The 18637-nt window shown below is 65.1% G+C and overlaps 5 protein-coding genes across 5 annotated transcripts; 2 read left to right on the plus strand and 3 right to left on the minus strand.

The window, feature by feature from the left end:
- Positions 1-222: 222 nt before the first annotated feature.
- Positions 223-3345, plus strand: PFL1_02776 (uncharacterized protein; the record flags this gene model as incomplete). Its single annotated transcript, XM_007880291.1, has 7 exons — positions 223-288; positions 392-475; positions 569-805; positions 905-1431; positions 1531-1966; positions 2066-2498; positions 2615-3345. 7 exons carry the CDS (start codon positions 223-225, stop codon positions 3343-3345), a joined length of 2514 nt encoding a protein of 837 aa, XP_007878482.1.
- A 316-nt stretch (positions 3346-3661) lies between these two features.
- PFL1_02777 (uncharacterized protein) lies at positions 3662-7536 on the minus strand (the record flags this gene model as incomplete). The annotated part of the gene is made up of 4 exons (XM_007880292.1): positions 3662-3916; positions 4023-4169; positions 4272-6275; positions 6373-7536. The coding sequence occupies 4 exons, from the start codon at positions 7534-7536 to the stop codon at positions 3662-3664; spliced, it is 3570 nt and encodes a 1189-aa protein (XP_007878483.1).
- A 2011-nt stretch (positions 7537-9547) lies between these two features.
- PFL1_02778 (uncharacterized protein) lies at positions 9548-11658 on the plus strand (the record flags this gene model as incomplete). The annotated part of the gene is made up of 3 exons (XM_007880293.1): positions 9548-9727; positions 9838-10900; positions 11009-11658. The coding sequence occupies 3 exons, from the start codon at positions 9548-9550 to the stop codon at positions 11656-11658; spliced, it is 1893 nt and encodes a 630-aa protein (XP_007878484.1).
- A 171-nt stretch (positions 11659-11829) lies between these two features.
- On the minus strand, positions 11830-12935 carry PFL1_02779 (uncharacterized protein; the record flags this gene model as incomplete). Its single annotated transcript, XM_007880294.1, has 4 exons — positions 11830-12239; positions 12354-12469; positions 12555-12835; positions 12933-12935. 4 exons carry the CDS (start codon positions 12933-12935, stop codon positions 11830-11832), a joined length of 810 nt encoding a protein of 269 aa, XP_007878485.1.
- A 2769-nt stretch (positions 12936-15704) lies between these two features.
- Positions 15705-18520, minus strand: PFL1_02780 (uncharacterized protein; the record flags this gene model as incomplete). The annotated part of the gene is made up of 2 exons (XM_007880295.1): positions 15705-17538; positions 17646-18520. 2 exons carry the CDS (start codon positions 18518-18520, stop codon positions 15705-15707), a joined length of 2709 nt encoding a protein of 902 aa, XP_007878486.1.
- Positions 18521-18637: the final 117 nt, after the last annotated feature.

Genomic DNA, 18637 nt, shown 5'->3' on the forward strand with positions numbered 1-18637 from the left:
CCCCGCACCTTTCTGCATCCAGAGGCAGGCTTGTCACAGCACGTAGCCACCCCTTCGAGCTGACGGTGGCTCGGCCCTCTGGACCGCGCTTGGCCACGCCCCTGTCGCCGGGCCAGTCTTGGCCGAGGTGACGGAACCTGGACCCATCCAGCCGCAGACAAGTGAGTCTGCTCCCCGCACGTCCGGTCTCAAGATCTTCGGCTCGCTGGCAAGGTTGCACCCATGCCTCCGGCACCCAAGCCGCTCGTCAAGCCCCAGAAGGCTTGCGTTCTGTGCAGAAGGTCAAAGGTACGTCTAACACCACCGTCCCTGAGCTGCCGTGCCGAATGACGCCGAAGCTGACGACGCTCCCGCCAGCCCAACGCATGCCCATTCTGTGACACCTCCGCAGGTCAAATGCATTCACGAGGGCGGCCCACCATGCAAGAGGTGCCAGGACACCAAGTCCGAGTGCAAGTTCAGACTGAGAGCCGATGTGAGCGCCTGATGGGGTGCCCGGAGAGCTGTCAGAGATGCTGTGCACAGCGCTGACACCTCTGCTTTGCCTCTCTTGCTCGTGCACATGCAGGACGAGGACTGGAGGGAGCGCACAGACGACACCATCCATCGCCTCGAGGGCAACGTCGACTTCCTCATGCAGCACCACCACCAACGCGAAGGCTCCAGCTCCGGCGCGACGCCGGGCTTGCCAGGGCCAAGCCACTCTCGAATGGATGCTTTCCATGCCTCGACTTCCTCGCCCCGGTCTCCTCGCGGCATCGGAAAACAGAGCCCCTTTTTCGAAGGCCCGGCCTCGAATGCATACGTGAGTCGCCCCTCCCTGCTTGTAGGCCGATGCCGAGCGTTGGGCATTCGTGCTGAACGGCGGCATGCTCTGTCCACCCTGGCATCCTCGCAACCTCAGCATCCATACCCACCACCACAACAGAGGGGTCAGGGGACGCCCGGATCGACGGCCAGTCTCGTATCGCCACGGTACCCGTCCAACGGAGAGCGGTCCAACAGCTTCGTCGGTCAGCCTGACCGCAACATCGGCGGCAACGGTGTCCAGTCCTCAGCAACACGCTATCTCGATTTCGACGGCGCCAGCGGACTGCTGAGCCAGAAAGAGGCGCCCATGCGCGGCCTGCAGGGACAGCCACGCGTCACTGGGCCGAGCAGCAGCTCGATACGGCCCGGACCTGACGGGCAAGGTCAGCTGTCCAACTCCGAGGCGGACCAGACGAGACCGTCGGGCATCATCGCTCTCGCGCAGGAGCCGGTCAACTACGGGGCCGACCTGCGTCAGACGCCGGCGGAGCAGTATCTCTCAATTGCGGCCACCAGCCCGTACGCTCGGCCCTCGCGGTACATTGGCAGAGAGGACCCACGCCTCACGGTCATCAGCATGGGTCTGGTCGATATGGAGATCGCGCGCCATCTCTTCATGTTGTGAGTCGGTCCTGCACGCTCGCCTCACGGTCGGAGAAAAGTGGTCGGCGCTGACATCCTCACCCCTCGTGGCCCGGGCTTCACATCTCCGCCCTACAGCTTTGCACGGCATCTGCAGCCGCACTCGTTCGGCTTCCCCTCGTATCCAGCGGGCGAGAGCATGACGCCGCTCATCATCGCATCGATCCTGATGGTGTCGGCGATGCATGAGCCATCGACACGACACCTCCACGACCGGTTCCGGCACGAGGCCTTCGCGGCGCTAAACGTGGACCAGGAGATCTGCCGGGACAGCGCTCTGGATCCGGAGCTGGGCATCGGTGTGGAGGAGATCACGGGGGCCTGCCTCGCGGCGTGCTGGCTCGGCGGCAGGACGGCGTTCAAGATTGCGCGGATAGCAAGGTGGTGGGCCGTCGCCTATCTCAAGCACTTTGAGGTGCGGTCGGCGCAGACGCTGGGCGAGTGGATGACGATCTTGCCGCCGTTCCGGCAGATCGACCTCGTCGAGAAGCTGCGGATCTGGCTGATGTCGTATGTGAGTCGCCGCGTTTGACCTGCCATCGCTCGTGAATGGCCGGCCCGGCGAGCGCACGCTGACTCGACCCTGTGTCGCTTCCTTCCACCGACTCGACAGATCGCGGAAGCGCAACAGGCCGTGATGCAGGACGTCCCCTCGCTGATCCCAGACTCGAACCCGGCACAATACTGCGAGGGACTGCTCAACTCGCCAAAGAGCCACGACCAGAAGGGCGGCGGCGGCGGCGGCGTTTCCGGCTCTGCGCCCACGCACGGCGGCTCGATGGCCATCGGCTCTGCGTCGGGCCCTTCGCAGGCGCTGGCGTCGGATCGGCAGCTGGTGGCGCACGCGCGCATGATGTCCATCATCCTCGCCGGCCAGGAGATCCAGCGCAACGCCAAACGCAAGATCGCGCTGGCCAAGGCCAACTCGCCGCAGGGCCTGGCGGGACGCGATGCCGTCATCTACGAGGCGCGGCAGCTCGTGGAGCGCTGGAGGGAGTGGCTCGAGGAGCTCAACCGGTGGAGGCTCGTCACTGCGCAGCACGAAGGTGAGTCGCGGGTGCAGCCAGACGCCGGCGGTCGGCGGCACTCTAGCGACCGAGGCCCAAGAAGCCGTGCTGACGTCCCCTGCCTCTTTCGTCGACCCCTTCGCCCACCCTGCCAGACCTGTCGCGACCAACCGAGACGTCGATCGACCTCTCGCTCCTCTACCACCTCTCCCGGTCCTTCCTCGCCTCGCTTCCGCTGGATCCGGAGCTGGGCATCCTCGACGAGACGCACCTGGCGCTCAAGCACTCGTCGAACCTCAACGACACGCGCCTGGCCATCGCGCAGCTGCGCACCATTTCAACGGCCAAGCACTCGGCCGTTTTTGCGCTCCGCCTCGCGACGCGCACCGGCACCCACGGCTTCGGCGACCGGCTGGGCTACCTGCCCAACTTCTACCACTTTCTCCTCGGCCACGCCGCCGGGCTCCTCCTCACCCTCGTCAAGCGCCGCAGCACCTTTCTCATGGCCAAAGAGGACGAAGGGCTCTTGGAGACGGCCGAAAAGTTTATCGAAAAATACGCCACCGTCATCATGTCGCACTCGATCTTTTCCACGGGCGCCGCCAAATCGGCGGCGGCCGCGGCGGCGGCCGCCAAGGGCGAGGACATCGTCGTCGACATGGACGGCGCGGGGTTACACCATCCTCGTTCTGCCAGCCATACTGCTTCTGCCGCAGCAGCGACGTCGACGGCGGCACCGCCGTCGGGACCAGGCATCCCCACCGACAACACGACGACGGATACGCAGTCGACCGGAGACCGGCACCCGGCCCTGTCGAATGCACAGGAACTCAGCCGCGCCCTCTACCACGTCAAGGTGGCAAAGTCGCTCGAGGAGGCCTTCTAGGCCGGGTCGGAGAGAACGCTCGTCGCTCCTTTGATCCCCTCCTCGACGGGGACTGTTCGCCGAAACATCATAATCAATCTAGTCTGCCGCGCTCTCGTCTCGGCGCGCACGCACCCATGTACAACAACAACCTACTACACTCGCCTCCCGACGCTCGGCGGTGGCCTGCCCTGGCCTCCTCGTCCTTCGAACGACGACGCCCAGGGAGCCGCACCGCCAGCCTGTAGCCCTATGTATGAAAAGAAAGAAAACGGGAGGGCGCCTTGTCCTTGCAAGCTTGCTTGCCCGCCTATCCGCCCTGCCGCGTACCACCAACTCAGGCTTGGGCCTCGGCCTGGGCCGAGAGTAGCTTGGCAATCTTGGCCTCTTGCTCGCGGATCTCGGCCTTGAGCGCTTCGACGTCCTCGGTCTCGGAGGTGAGGAACTGGACTTCCATCTTGGCGTTGCTCAGCTCCTTTTCCAGGCCCTCGACCTTGCCCTCGGCCGCCTGCTTGAGCTCCTCGAGTCGGCGCAGCTGCTCGGCGTGCTGCGACAGGAGCTGCGACGTCTTCTCGGTGTGGGCGCGGTGCAGCTGCAAGAGGGCCGAGGAGGTGCGCATGACGGATCGCAGGGTCAGCTCCGAGAGATCGGATGCGAGGTGAGGGGTGCAATGTAGCACGCGGCCGACGGACACTCACCTTTTCGAGCTCGGTCGTGTCGTCCGGTCCGCCGTTCTGGACCTGGTGATCCTTGAGCGCCGCGGCCAGCTTGGCGTTGGCGGCCTTGGCCTCGGTGATGGCGGCGTCGCGCGCCTTTTCGACGTCGTTGAGCTTGTCCTGCAGGTCCTGTCGTCGGTCGAGCGGCGGGCGAAACAGAATCCAGCCCGTCGACGTCAGCCTCCAGCGCCAATTGTGTCCCGATGTGCACACCGCGCGCTCGTAACTCACCATCAGCCTGCCGGTGTCGCTGAGGTTCTTCTCCTGGAAGCCCTTGAGGTCTTCGTCGTGGCTCTTGCGGAGCGCCTCCATCTCCTGGACGTGCCTTTCGACGAGCGCCTTCTTGTCGTCCTCGTGCGACTTGCCGATCGACTCGAATTGGTCGACAAAGGCAGCCTGGCTCTGGTTGTGCGCCGTCTTGGTCTCCTCGAGCTCGGTCGACAGCTCTGCAAGCTGCTTGCGCAGCTTGGCCAGCTCGTCGGCCCCCGCCTTGCCCGACTCCTCGACAGCACGCGCCGAGTCCGACTTGGCCGCCTCGAGCGCCTCGGTGAGCTCCTTGACGCGCGCCTCGGCCAGCTGATGCTCCTTCTCGGTCTGGGTCAGTGCCTCCTTGACCTTCTTGAGGTCAGTCTGGGTTGCGACGAGGTCGAGTTGGAGCTTCTTGGACTCGGCGCCGCCTTGCTCGCCCATGTCCGAGAGGACTGCCTCGTGGCTCTTGCGCAGCGAGTCGAGTTCCTCGGCGTGCGACTTGCGGAGCTGCTCGACGGTGCGGGCCGATTGCTCCTTGAGAGTCTGAAGATCGACCGAGTGAGAGTCGCCCGCTTCGGCGCGGGCTGCGTCGAACGCCTCCTCGAGCTTGCGCTGGTGCTCGACCTTGACCTCGTCCACCTGGGCCTGGTACTTGGACTCCTGCGAGGCGAGCTCGGTCTTGACCTGGCTCAGCTCCTCCTGCAGCTCCTTGTGGCGGGCCTCGGCTGCGTCGCTCTCCGCCTTGCGCTGAGCCTCGGCGTCCTGCCTCGCCTGCTCGAGAGCAGTGGCGTGCCCGGAGTGCACCTCCTCCAGCTTGCTCGCGTGCTCGTCCTTGAGCCCACCGAGCACCGTCGCATGCTCGGCGTCGAGCGTTTCGCGGACCGATGTCTCTGTCTCCTTCTTGGCCGCTTCGAGGTCCTGCGCATGCTCTTCGGTCTTCTTTGCGATAGCCTCCTGCACCGCCCTCTCGAGCTGCTTGGCGTGGCGGGCGAAAAGCTCGGACCGAGCCTCGTCGAGCGCCTTGTCGAGGGCAGCCGAATGCTCAGTCTGGAGCTGCTTGCGGGCCTCCTCCACCGCGGCGTCCTTGGCCGACGCGTGTTCCGAACGCAGGCTGTCGAGCGCCTCGGAGTGTGCGCTCGAAGACTTGGAGAGGGCCGCCGCCTCGGCCGCCGCAACGGCTTCGGCCAGCTTGGACTTGTGACTCTCTTCGAGGTCCTGGGCGGCCTTTTCGAGATCCTCGATGTTGCTCCGCAGCTCCTCGATCAGCTTGTCCTTTGCCGTAAGGTCGGCAGCGCCGGCCTCTCCGGCGGTCGAGGAATCCTTACGCGCCTGCTCGAGAGCCGACAGGGCCTGCTCGAGCTCGGCTTCGAGCTCATCGATGCGAGTCTGCGTAGCGGCCGAGCCCTCGGCATCCTTCTGGGCCGTGGCCAGCGCAGTCTCCTTGTCTTGCAGCTGAGCCTGGAGCGCCGTGATCTGCTCGCTCTGCTTGTCGATCGTGGCTCGGCTCTCCTCGATCTGCGCCTTGAGCTGATCAACCTCAGCGGACAGGTCCTTGTCGCCAGACTCCTTTGCCGTGGCAGCTGCGGAGGACTTTTGCTCGGCTTCGAGGCTCTCCTTGGTCGTCTGCACCTCGGCCTCGAGGGCCGCAATCCTGTCGTTTGCCTCGGTGACGGCGGCATCTTTCTCGGCGAGGCTCTTTTCGAGCGCCTCGGTGGCAGCCGCGTTGTCGGCGACAGCCTTGGCCTTCTCGAGCTCGGTTTCGAGCTCTTCGATGCGGGCCTGAAGCTGAGCCGACTTTTCATCGCTCCCTTCTGTTTGAGCCGCGGGATCGCCTTCGCCACTGGACGGCAAGGAAGCCAGCTTCGCCTCGGCCGCCGAGAGACTGACAGTCTTGGCCTGCAGCTCTTCGTCCTTGGTTTCGAGCTCTCCCTTGAGCTGGTTGAGCTGTTCGCTCTGCTCGGCGATCTCGGCCTCGAGCTTGGTGATCTAGTATGGGAATGCGACGAGTCGGTGGGCCGACCGATACTAGATGCGTCAGCATGCACCGAGCCCGTCTATGAACGTGTGTTGCCCCGAGACTCACCTTTTCCTGCAGTTCCTTGGACAAGGCAGTAGTCGTGCCGGGAGTAGCGACCTTCCGTACGCCGGCAGCGGTGGTCGTGGTGGTGCCGGGTCGGGCGGCGGTAGTGACGCTTGGACGGCCAGAGATGCTGGGACGGGCTCCGGCAGTGCTTGTGCTCGTGATGCTCGATCTGCGGACGCGGGCGGCGGCGGTGGAGGCGGGAGCACCAGTGGAGGTCGAGCCGGACGTCGAGAGGCGCTTGGTGGCCGCCGACGCGGTAGGGGCCATCCCCGAGACGGGTGGCTTTCGAACGGCAGCGCCGGTGGTGCCAGTCGTGCCGACTGCTCGCCTCGCTGGGGTGCCGGCGGCGGCTGACGAGGCGGCGGTCGTCGATGCGCGCGCAGGAGACGACGTTCCGGCAGCCGTGCTTGCTCCACTAGAGGAGGGGGCAGTCGACACCCGGCGCGCAGTCGCGGTCGAGGCGCCGGGAGTGGCGGCCGTGCGCGTCGCTGCAGTGCCAGCGACAGGAGGTCGGGCGACGCCTCCTGCTACGGAGCTGCGCGGAGCAGCAGTAGTGCGTGCTGCAGCGGTTCCAGCAGTGACACCCGGGCGAGTCGCGGTGGCAGTAGTGGTGCTAGCGGCGGGTCGGGCCGAGCCTACGGCAGAGGGCCGAGCAGCAGCGGTTCTGGTGGTGGCAGCCGTGGTGCCAGCGGCACCGGGTCGTGCCGCCGTGGTGCCCGGCCGAGTGCCCGGAGCGGCCACCTTCCGGACGCCTGTGGCTGTGGCAGCCGTGGCGGCAGTCGCGCCCACAGGCTTCCTGACGACGCCAGGGGTGGTGGTGCTCCTCACGGAAGCCACGCTGGGTGACTTGGCGCCGGGAGCAGCGGCTGCCTTTTCAGACGAAGCGCCATCGGAAGCTGCAGTAGCACTGGCTGCAGGAGCATCGCTCTCGTCCTGACCGGCCTCTTTCTCCGACGATGAATGCTCGCTCTCCGGGCCGGCCCCCTTTTCGAACGACGAGGAGTTGATGTCGTCGTCGTGGCTGGCGGGAGCTGTGCCATTGGCAGCGTCATCGTTGGACTGGTCTAGGCTCTGGTCGTGGATGCCGTCGCTCGACTGCGGCGGCGGCGAGCTCGGCGGCTCCTCTGACGGAGGCACCGAGGACGTGGCCTCGACGTCAGACATGATGGATGCGGCGGGTGCAAGGTCGTGGCAGCAGAGGAGAGCGATCGAGGCGGCGGTGTTGTGAGTCTGGCTGTTTACGTGGTCGATGGAATGGCGCCAGAAGGTCGTGGTGGTCTGGGAGAGTACGGACGCTGGCGATGGAGGGTGGGTCGGTTGGGGTTGATGCGTGGACGATGGGGCCGAGGAGAGGAGACTCGGATCGATGGCGGTCGAGCCAAGGGCACGGGCGACCGACGCAAGGGGAACGGTCGGTGCGCGCACCCGGCAGGCCAGGCGGGCCAGGCCAAGCGAGCGAGCGAGGCGGTTGGCCGGGCAGCTCAGGTCAATTCCGGCCAGGCCAGGCCAGCCAGGCGGTGCGTGTGTTACTTTTCCAGGCCTGGCTGAAACACGCACGCACCTAGCCTGCGCGGATGGGTGCGAGGGCGATCTCGCTCCCGAAAAAAAAGAGAGCTCGATCTGTGCACGACCAGGCCAGGCCTGGCAGTCGGCTTCGCGCGGGGCTTCGTTGACCTGACCCGTGCGAGGGCGCCGGCGGCCTGTCTCCGATCCTTCGCACGAGCCCTGCGCGCCGGTACGTTGTTGTTCGACCTCGCGGGCGAAGTACGTACGCAGCCGTGTCCATCGCATGCTCCTGAGCACCGCACGCAGCCTTTCAGCATCGCTGGACCGAGCTTCCTGTTGCTTATCCGCCGAGCTTCAATCTGCCTTCGGATGGCGCCCGGAGGCGAGCGCTGGCGACAAGCAAGCGGTAGCAGATCAGCCAATCTCTGCCGCTCCGCATCGGATCTGTTCCGTCGCGTGGCAGCTGCCTCTGCTCGGGCAGGCGGGCTCGAGGCCTGGCGACTCGCAGATGGCGCTCGCCGTCGGTCGACCCTAGTGTAGCTTCGAGCATCGACGGCATCTACTCCGACAGCACGACGAAGATGTCTACCCCCGGTGTGCTCAGAGATGGCTAAATGGCGGTTCGTGGGTCCTCAAGCGGAAAGGAGCCGTGTGACGAGAAGACGATGGCGATGCAAACATCCACGAGCGGAGAGGAGACGAGTCTGAGCGCAAAGGACAGGCAAAAGAGCTGATGGTCGGGGGCCATGGACGGAGAGGCCGTCGTTGCTGGCCAGCTGCAGGAGCGTTGGACTGCGGTGCTTCGAGGCGGACGCCGCTGCCTGCCTCCCTTTCCACGGAAGATAGCAGGACAGAGAGAAAGCCGGGTTGCGGCTTCGGGCCGTGCCCGCTGGGTTCGCATCCTGTCAAGCCAAGGCTACCATGGACTCTGTCGGCGGTCCCGTCGCTGTCATTTGCGCTCGTCGTCGTCGTCGTCGCTGTCGTCGTCGTCGTCGTCGTCGCTGTTGTCGTCGTCATTGCAGTCGAGATCGTCGAGACATAGGCTGGCTAGCAGCCTGCTGCAAACAGACGAGGCAGGCAAGCAAGAAAGCCAGGTTCGGAGTTTCGGCTCAAGGGCGTGGCCCACTTTTTGGCAGCCGGAAGTCAGAGAGGATGGCCGCTGGGCTGCCAGCTGGGCTGGGCGAGCGGCTGTGGGGACGGCGGCATCTTCCCCGCAAAACGGTCGGCCGACCAGGCTGCCGGCCTGTCGCCCTTCTGTCTGCCTGCGGCAACCTCCACCCCGCGCCCGCACCGGCTATTCCGCTCGCCGAGACGAGGGCAGGCCGCCGTCTCTGCCGGTTGGCTGGCTGGGCCAGCGCAGGGCAGGCCTGCCGCCCGCGAGGTCGACGGACTTGGACCCCTTTGGACGTCGGCCGGTCCCACGTCGACGGCCAGGCCTGGTGGCGCCGGGTTGCTTCATAAGGCGATCGACTCCGGTCGGCCAGGGGCACTGGCGGCTTCTCCGATCCCTCCTCACCTCGACTCGCTCATCCTCCCCTCTTTCTGCTCCCATCCCCGCCTCCGTTTGACTTATCAGCGCCTCCATAGAGAAGTGGCCCCGCTCGTCCGCTCGCTCGCTCTCCCTCCTCTTCACTTTGATCCCTGCCCTCACGAAATCAGTAACGCCGCCATGGAGTTTCCCGGAGTCGTCAAGGACTCGGAGCTGCGGTCGATGGTGCAGGTCGACTCGCTCCTCACGTCGCCCGGCAGCCCGTTTGAAGTCGAGCATCGGCAGATCCGCGGCGTCATCACCCGCGTCTGGAAGAACCAGTGCCCCTCGCTCCGAGACGGCTGGCTCAACACGGTCAAGGTGAGTAGCTTGCAGCACGGAATGGGCCGGGCCTGATGAACCTGGATCTCGGGCCCCCGCTGACCATGCCCGTCGTCTTGGCCTGCCCTGCTGTGCTCTCTCCTTTGCAGACGTTTGGCGCGCGCACCTACATCGTCGCCGAGGGGGAAACGTACACCTACAACGAGATCCACGCCCGCGTCGTTGCCGTCGCTGCCGGCCTCGCCCGCGAGTTCAACGTGCAGAAGGGCGACCGGGTGGCCATTGTGGCGCGCAACCACGTCGAGTACATCATCTCGTTCTGGGCCGTCGCGCTCCTCGGCGGCGTCGCGGCCCTCGTCAATGCGTTCCTCGAGGGCAGCGCCATCTACCACTGCATCCGCGACGTCGGCTGCAAGGCGGCCATCTTTGACGTTGAGCGCTACCAGCGCGTCCACCAGGCCGACTGCATCGGCAAGCTCTTTGGGCCGGCGCCCAAGGACGCCGTCGACGACTTTGGCTGTGTGCCGGGGGCGCACGGCGGTCTCTATGGCGTTGCCGTGATCCCGCGGGCATTTGACGGCGTGGTGCCGCAGGGGAGCCGCCCGTGGATCGGATCGCGCTGGGGCAAGCAGGTGCTCGACTTTGACGACATGAGCCGGCGCCACGCCGGCGCCTCGCACTCGGACCTGGCCGACCCCAAGATGGTGCCCGAGGACCTGGCCACGGTGCTGTTCACTTCGGGCACGACGGGCCGGCCCAAGGGTGTGTGCGCCACGCAGCGCCAGTTCCTCGTGCCGCACATGATCGGCCTCTACCAGCCGGCGCGCTCGGTGCTCCGCCGCAACCTGCCCCTCCCGGCGCCCTCGGACCAGCAGAGCGCGGTGCTGCTGCTCGTCCCGCTCTTCCACTCGACGGGCATCCAGAGCTGCATGGCCGCCATCACGCTCAAGGGCGACAAGCTGGCGCTGATGCCAAAGTACTCGGTCGACGCCGCCGCCGCCGTGATCCAGCAGCACCAGATCAACTCGATGGTCGGCATCGGCTTCATGGTGCGCGAGCTCATCACCAGCAAGCACGAGTTTCCGTCGCTGACGGGCGTGTCGTTCGGCGGCAGCACCAGCGCCAAGGAGATTCCGGGAGAGTTCAAGGCCAAGTCGCCCAACGGCTTCATCGCGCAGGGCTACGGCGCCACCGAGACCAACGGTTCCGTCTGTGAGTGCACCGCCGGCCTGCGGTCGTGCCCCGTCCCGTCCCCACCGGCGAGTCGCCTCTTGCTGACCGCCCCCCCCGCGCCTGCCCTCCTGTCTCGCCCCACGACAGGCGGCCTGGGCGTCGACGACTTTGTCAACCGGCCGACGAGCACGGGCACGCCGGCCCCCGTCAACCAGATTGTCATCATGGACCCCAAGACGGGCTGCGAGGTGCCGCGCGGCCAGCCGGGCGAGCTGTGGGTGTCGGGCCCCAACGTGGCGCTGGGCTACTGGGGCCGTCCCGAGGCGACGCGCGAGGTGTTTACGCCCGACGGCTTCTACAAGTCGGGCGACATTGCGCGCATGGACCGCGACGGCTTCGTCTACATCATGGACCGGTCCAAGCACATCATTATCCGCGGCGGCGAGAACATCTCGGGGCCCGAGGTCGAAAACGCCATCTACGAGGGCGACAAGCGCATCCTCGACTGCGCCGCCGTGCCCGTGCCCGACGCCAGGCTGGGCGAAAAGGTGGCCGTCGTGTGCATCCCCAAGCCCGAGAACCTGCGCCACGACCGCCCCACCGAGCGCGACATCCTCGCCGCCGCCGCCAAATTCCTCCCCAAGTTTGCCATGCCCGAGTTTGTCTGGATCCGCGACGAGCCGCTCGAGCGCAACCCGAGCGGCAAGGTCGACCGCGCCGTCGTCAAGGAGGCCACCGCCAAGCGGTACGCCGAGCTGCAAGGCGGCCAGCAGTCGGGCCCGCGCGCCAAGCTCTGAGGCCGTGGGGCCCGTCCCAGGCGACCGAGGTGGCGACCGACGTGGCGACCGCAATGACATGCCGTGATTAGAGTGACGCTCGCTTTGTCCGCGCGCTGGGTATCGTGTGTGCGCGCGTACGTGTGGGTGCCTGTGGAACAAAGAGGCGGCGCAATCGCGCACGCCCGACGATCATATCGATTCGGCATCGAGGCCGTCCTCTTCGTCCACACCGTCGTCGCCGCCATCTCTCCGCTCGCCCACCTTACCCTTGACGGCATCGACGAGCACCCTGGTGCGGTCGCGCACCGCCAGCTCCATTTCGTGGTGCAGCACCGAGCAGGCCTGGATGCCTAGGCGGAAGATTTCCTCGAAGCGCTCGACGTGGAGGCGCGTCTCGAGGCTGGCCAGCGTCACCTTGCCCGAGCGTGGCAGCACGGCGACGGCCATGTTGGGCAGGTCCGACTCTTCGGTATTGTTGAGGTCGAGCAGCGGCGACGTCGAGTGGATGCCGCACGAGACCGACGTCACAAAGTCGGACATGGCGATGCCCGCATCGATGAGCGCCAACGTCGACGCGTTGATCGCCGCCGGGAGGATGCCTGCGATGCCGGAGGGAGCGCGGGAGAGAGGAAGGGGATGGGCGGCATGGCCTTCGTCAGACGGCGGAGGCCTCGGCGAGGGGAGCACCTGGCCGACCCGCGCACGCTACTCACCCCCGTCCTGCTGCAGGACCTGGATGAAGATGTCGATCTGCGACCGCGGGTACAGGTGCGTGTGGATGACGGGTTCGAATGTAGACTTGACCGAGCTTGCAAACTCGACCAGCCGCCTGTGTCGCGGAGGGAACGCAACGCCGCCATCGTCAGCAGAGCGTCCAGCCGTCCTTGCCGCCTCGCGCCACACCTGGGATTCACCTGTCGCCCTTGTTGCGCTTCCTCCGGTCCATGGCACCCCACGGAGCCAGCGACACCTCGACGTTGACCGTCGCCCGGTCGTGCAGCGCATTGCTCGCCAGCCTCGCCTCGCGCGGGCCAAACACTGTCGCAGAGACAATCGTCAGCCCCTGTGTGACGGTCGCCGACCCGTCGGCAGCGGGGTCGGAAGAGCCGCCGATCCGGATCGATATCGAGCGCAGCTCGTGCTGCTTCCGCCCGTCGGCGCGATACCCGCCGGCGTTGAGCAGCTCGATGCGTGACTGTGGACGTGCAGGTAGCAAGGACGGCATGGGGCGGTCAGACGAGGGCCGGTCGATGCGACGGGTCGTTGCACTGTGGTCAGGCTCGACGACTCACCATTTCGCTTCGTTTTGTGCCGAGCGGGAGTGTAGCAACGGAAGAAGGATTGCGACAGGGAAGCGTGAGGACGGCGCGATGAAGCGATGGTGATGGCTTGCTGCAAAGTGTGTCGAAGATGAGGGTCGAGCCACGGGCTGCCCCGCGTCCGAAAAAATCCTCGCAGCCGTCCGTGGGCCCGGTGTGGAGGCCAGAGCCAGGTGGGCATCAAGCCCGCTCAAGAATTTCAAAGGACTGCTGCAGAGGAGAGTCTGGCCAGACTGTGGGCTCGCTGCCATCAAGGAAACCATGATGCTGCCGATGGTTGACATCAGCACAGCAAGGCACAGCAGATGATTGACTGACCACAACATTGATGAACATGTGCAGACTGGTTCAGGAGTGCAGCAAGAGATTCAGCATCAGCACTCAAGGCTGGGTAGATAGCACATGGTGCAGCTGCAGAGGTGCCATGCTGAGATGAGCACATCTTCTGTGCCAAGCATGATGACATGTGAAGCAGCATGAGCTATGCAGCTGTTGAGGACTCAAGGCTAGACCAGCACAGTTGTTTCATGTTAGAAGTGCTGCAGGGCTGTCCAGTATTTTGCTTGTTGCCACTACTGCTGACCATGTTCATGTGGTCCAACCTGGATGATGAACTCATCTCATCAGAGCATCCATGATGGCCACTGTTTTTGCACAGCAACTTGTTAGGCGGCTGCCCAACATGCCCCGCGGGTGCCCGAGTCCCGAGGAAGGGCTGACGGACGGCGGAGCCGAGCGGCAATTGCCGCAGCCGGCCCCTCAGCAACGGAGGGATATCGAGGGAGCTAGTATATAGTCTCCAGGTTCCCGAGGAGGCTTCTGGTGGTCTCCTTGTTGAATGCACTATATCCTCTTACCACTAGAGACTGGTACAGCATCGATATCCTTACTCCTCCTCATCCCTGACCTCTCTGCGCAAGCCCTACACCGTCCTTGGCCGCCCGCGGTATCCAAGACCCCAAGGGCATAACACTTGCCCCACAGATGAACACAGGCAAGGTTGACAGGTAATCCTCAACCTCCCCCCTTTCTCACTTGTGACACTCTTCATCCAAAGTTCCGGCTGCACTCAACTTTAAGTACCCAGCGTGGCTAGCTAGGTGCCTCTCTAGTGTCCCCTCACTCATTCCACAAAAGCACAAGAGACTTCCAGCTTTTGGTCGCACAGCTTGTAAACCACGACTCCCTCTCCCGAACCGGCTCTACCATGCTCTTGTGATTCTTCAATGCATCGATTGTCCCCCTGCTTGTCAGCAACAGCCTGCCTGAAGACGTCTGTGCGGTGCCCACCAGCAATCAAGGCCTTTGGAGTGCCGTTGGCCTGAACGAGCCATTCAGGCCATACGCCGTCTGTTCAAACTGCAGCAGGCTGCATTGCTACACCAGCGAGATCTGCCGGCATTGCGCAACGGCTCTTTGCCCTCCTCGCCGCCTCGCTGTCTCAGGTGGCGCTGACCGCAGCGCGACACTCCGGGACACCCGGCCGCGCCTCCAACTGCACTACGACTCGCTGGCAAGATGGCTACAAGACTTCGTTGCTCGGCCAGGCTCCCTTGCCGCAATCAATGTCAGGAAAGAGCGGCGGTTGTCCTCCGAGCAGCTTGCCGACATCTCTGACGGCTCTCGATGGAAGCAGGCATCTGCCTGTCTTAACGGCGACGGCATCAACCTCGCTCTCGGCCTCTCCATCGACCGGTTCAAGCCGTACAAGACTTCATCCGCCTCCTGCTCCTGTGGGCCGATGTTTGTGACCATCCTCAACCTGCCGCCCGAGCTTTGGTATAGGGTGAGTTTCCTGCTGTGTCAGTGCTCTTGCAGAGCCTCCCCCGTGACTTGTTCTGCAGCAGCTGACAGCGTGCTGTGCCTGCTTGTACACCGCTGCTGCAGACGTCAAATGTACACCTACCAGCAATCACTCCTGGTTCCCATTGAGCCCAAGTGGTTGCATTGCCGCAGCTGCTGCGACCGCTCGTCGACAATCTGCTCGTGCTTGAGAGTGGCATCGATGTCAAGATCAACGGCAAGTCCATCACGCTTCGTGCACGCCTTGTCCTCTTCACAGGCGGCACACTGGCATGGATCAAGATTGGCGGCTTCTGTGGCCACGCCTTGAAGGGCCGATTCTAGGCCCGTTGCAAGGTCACACTACTTGCAGACCGCACTGATGTTGCCAAGGGGCGGACTGCGCCAGCGGCCCGCGATCTGGAAGAGCATCGAGAAGACGCTGAGGCATCCTGAGGCTTGCTGGTCAAAGAGGAAGAGGTGCACGCTAAGGAGACCGGTGCGTTCTGGACAGATCTTTACCGAACCCCTGAACCTGCGCACCGATGATCGGGGCCATGCACGTGCAATGACTGCAGGCTCCATGGCCATACCTTGCGTGTGCAGCATGCGCGCAGAGCGAATTTGCTGCTGCGTGAACGCCTCACAGACATCCGGTGCGGGCGGAGATTCGCAGCAAGGGGCTAGGCATGCATTCAACGGAACTACGGAAGCGCAACACGAGGTAGCCCGCGAGGCGCCGCGAGGCGGGTGTTTGCTGCCCTACTTGTGCTGTGTTGGTAGATGCGGTCGTTGCGGCAGCTTGGTACATCAAAAAAGACCGCTCGTTCGGCGGTATAAAGTGGGCCCTACCATCTTGCCTGCTTTCCCTCCTTTGTCGTCCTGCTCCGGCCCACTGATCGACTCCCTAACATCGCCTGGACAGCGTTTCGGTGACCTCACCGACAGCGGGTCTGTCGTCCTTCAAACTCCGGTTTGGCCTCCAAGCTCCGCCCTCTCGTCTCCTGCATCGTCGTCGTCCTCCTCTTCTTCGGCGAGGATCTCGAGCATCACGGCCTCGACCTCGCTCTCTGGCACATAGTTGCGCTCCAATCCCTCGAGGACACGTCGAGGAGCCGTGTTGAATCGCACGCCGGGGAGGAAGCCGAGCTTGCCGTTGATGCGAGCCAGCCAAGAACGGATCGAGTCGACCATCGCGTGAAGGGTCGAGGCGCGCCAGCGCTTCACCGCAAAGTTCGAGAGCGGGCTCTCGAGGCGGACGTTGTACGCAGTCGAGCGCACGAGGCGGACGAGTGCCTCGGCCGTCTGGCGTGTCGGGTTGCCGGCATCGAGCTCCGGAATGCAGGGAGCGAGCACGTTGGCCGTGAAGGCATGGTTGTCGTGCCCCAAGGACAGGCGGAGAGGGTGGTTGTGAGGGAACGGACCAATCGGAAGGCCCGTCAAGGCGTCCGTGCGTCGATGGACCGCGAGGAAGACCATGATGCTCACGACGATGCTCGTGAACGAGCCCGTCGTGACCTCGATAGTGCACGTGATTTGTACCCAATCGCAGAAAAAGATGAGCTGGACGAGAAGGCGCAAGGCCATCACGAGGATGTCCTCGGGGCCGACGCTCTCGTCGCCCGCCCACCACAGGCCCGGGAAGGCGGAATCGGGGCGCAGGCGGTCGGCCGGAGAGATGGCGCCAATCGCCTCGAGGTGGCCGAAGACCTCCTCGATGACCGGGATGAGGTCGGTGGTTTTAGACGAAGGCCGGATGGCCTCGTCAACGAGCTCGGCCGTGCGGAAGCTCCGATCCAGGACGTGGAATGCCTGCTGCGCGGTGCCGCCGCTCTGCATATCCGCGTCGAAGGTGTCGGCGCGCTCGCGGTAGACCGCATTCACGGCGGGGGCGGCGCGGCGAGGACTGATCTGCGGGACCGTAGGGAGGCGAGCGAGGTCGCGGATGATGCCGTCGTCTTCGCCGTCCTCGTACACGACCGAGAAGATGCGCGAGGCGAGCAGACGGCCCGAGCCGCGGCCCAGGTTCCATGCCGCTTCGACGGGCGCGATCCTGCCAAGCAAGTCGGCCAGGCGCGCATGGTGGCTATCGTCGCCGGCGTGGTGAAGCGCTGCGGCCGCGAACGCCAGAGCGACTGCGAGGGGGCTGCGCTTGTTCTTCGCAGCGTTGTACCACCAGGTGACGTCGTCGAGGACGCCATCGCTGTGGAAGACCGGAGCCTGCTCGCGGGTGAGGTCCCACTTGCACGGCTGATCGCGCGAGAGGCCGAAAGCCATGACGAGGTCCTTGAGGTGGGTCCAGCGAGCCTTGGTCGTTTCGATGTCGCGGAGGGCCTCGAGGAAGGTGTAGGTCAGGTGGTCGGGCCAGCCGTCGTCGCCAGCCGAGGGCCTCTCGCCACGGAGCAGCGCTGTCAGGATGTCGGTCGTGGTCTGGCCGTCCTCGGACATCGCCCCGCGCGTCGGCAGCGTGGCCATGCCCGTAAGGGCCTCGGACTGGAAGCCGCGGCGAAGGTTGGCCACCCCGAGCCTCTGCGCTCGCTGCGCGTCCGTGTAGCCGACCGGGTGGCTGCGGGCGTCGATGGCGCCGCGGCGGACGAAGTAGGCGATGTCGCAGCGCACGCACGTTGCGCCGTGGAACTCGTCGCAGGGGATGCCGTCGCGCTTGCACACGCGGCACGAGTGTCGGCCATGGCTGCACGAGCCGACTGCAGCCTCGCACTCGGTGGCGTGCGGGTAGACGCGGGCGTGCGGGCCGGCCGGGTGCGCGGCAACCGCAGCGGCAAAGTCGCGGCGCAGCCTGAGGGTGCAGAGCGAAAGGAAGCGAAGGGAAATCGAGCCATGACGAGATCAGCTGCTGCGCGGCCTCGAAACACTGGTCGGAGGGGCCACGTCTGCTGAACTCACCTCTCCTCGTTGGCCTCGAGGTCGGCGCCCCAGGGCTGGTCGCAAGCGGTGCGAACAGCGCTGTAGAACGCTGCGATCCTATCCTTCTCGTAGGTTCCGAAGGTCTTCGTAAGTTTTTCTCCGCCGACGCCCGTCACGGCGACGATAAAGTCGGCGTGCTCGCGCACGTAAAAGATCCGCGGCGTCGGGCTGAATGTGATCCAGCTGCCCGGGACCAGCGTCTCGTCGAGCCACGCCAGGTTATCCTCGCGCGAGAAGCCGGCGAAGGCACGGCCCACGAGCGCAAGCAAAACCTTCACCATCGCGTTGTTGTCGAAGTTGGCGGGCAGCCGATGGGCCGTCGAGTGGGCGAAACGGGGGCGGAGGCCGGCGGGGACATTGAGCTCGATGCCGGGCTTGACGCCGCCGTCGGGACGCAGCGAGACGCTGGGGATGCGATCCCAGACGGCGGCGGGGAGCGAGCGCCAGGGTGTCGAGCGCTGAAGTTGGAGTCGAGTCGGAGTCTCGCCCAGCGAGCCGTCGCCGAGGGCAACAAGCTCGCTGGCATTGATCTCGACCTGCTGCTGGGGGAGACTGACAGTGTGGATGCCGGGGCCGAAGATGCGGTCGAGCGCCGTCTGGAAAGCGAGTTTCTGATCGAGCGTCTCAAGTTTCGTCCCCTCGAGCTCGGCCTCCATGATCTTCTCGGCCCTTTCCTTCCAGTCGCCAAAGTCTTCGAAGCGCTGCGGGCCACGACCCAGCCAGCAGTTGCCGACTCGCATCGTCTGGCGGGGCTTGAGGCCGCGGCCCTCTTCAAAGTCCGGCATGAAGCCGGGGCCGCCTCGAACGTCGACCTTGGTTTCGTACATGATGCCGTTGGATCTCTTATGAATCATGAGCTCCACGACGATGCCCGTGTAGCCCGTAGGCTCAGGCTGGCCGGGCGAGGCTTCGCGCTCGCGGTTGCGGTCGCGGTCGGCGTCGGCGTCGGGCTCGCGGTCGCGGCCGCGGTA

This window comes from Pseudozyma flocculosa (assembly GCF_000417875.1).
Source record: "Pseudozyma flocculosa PF-1 unplaced genomic scaffold scaffold00008, whole genome shotgun sequence".
NCBI lineage: Eukaryota > Fungi > Basidiomycota > Ustilaginomycetes > Ustilaginales > Ustilaginaceae > Pseudozyma > Pseudozyma flocculosa.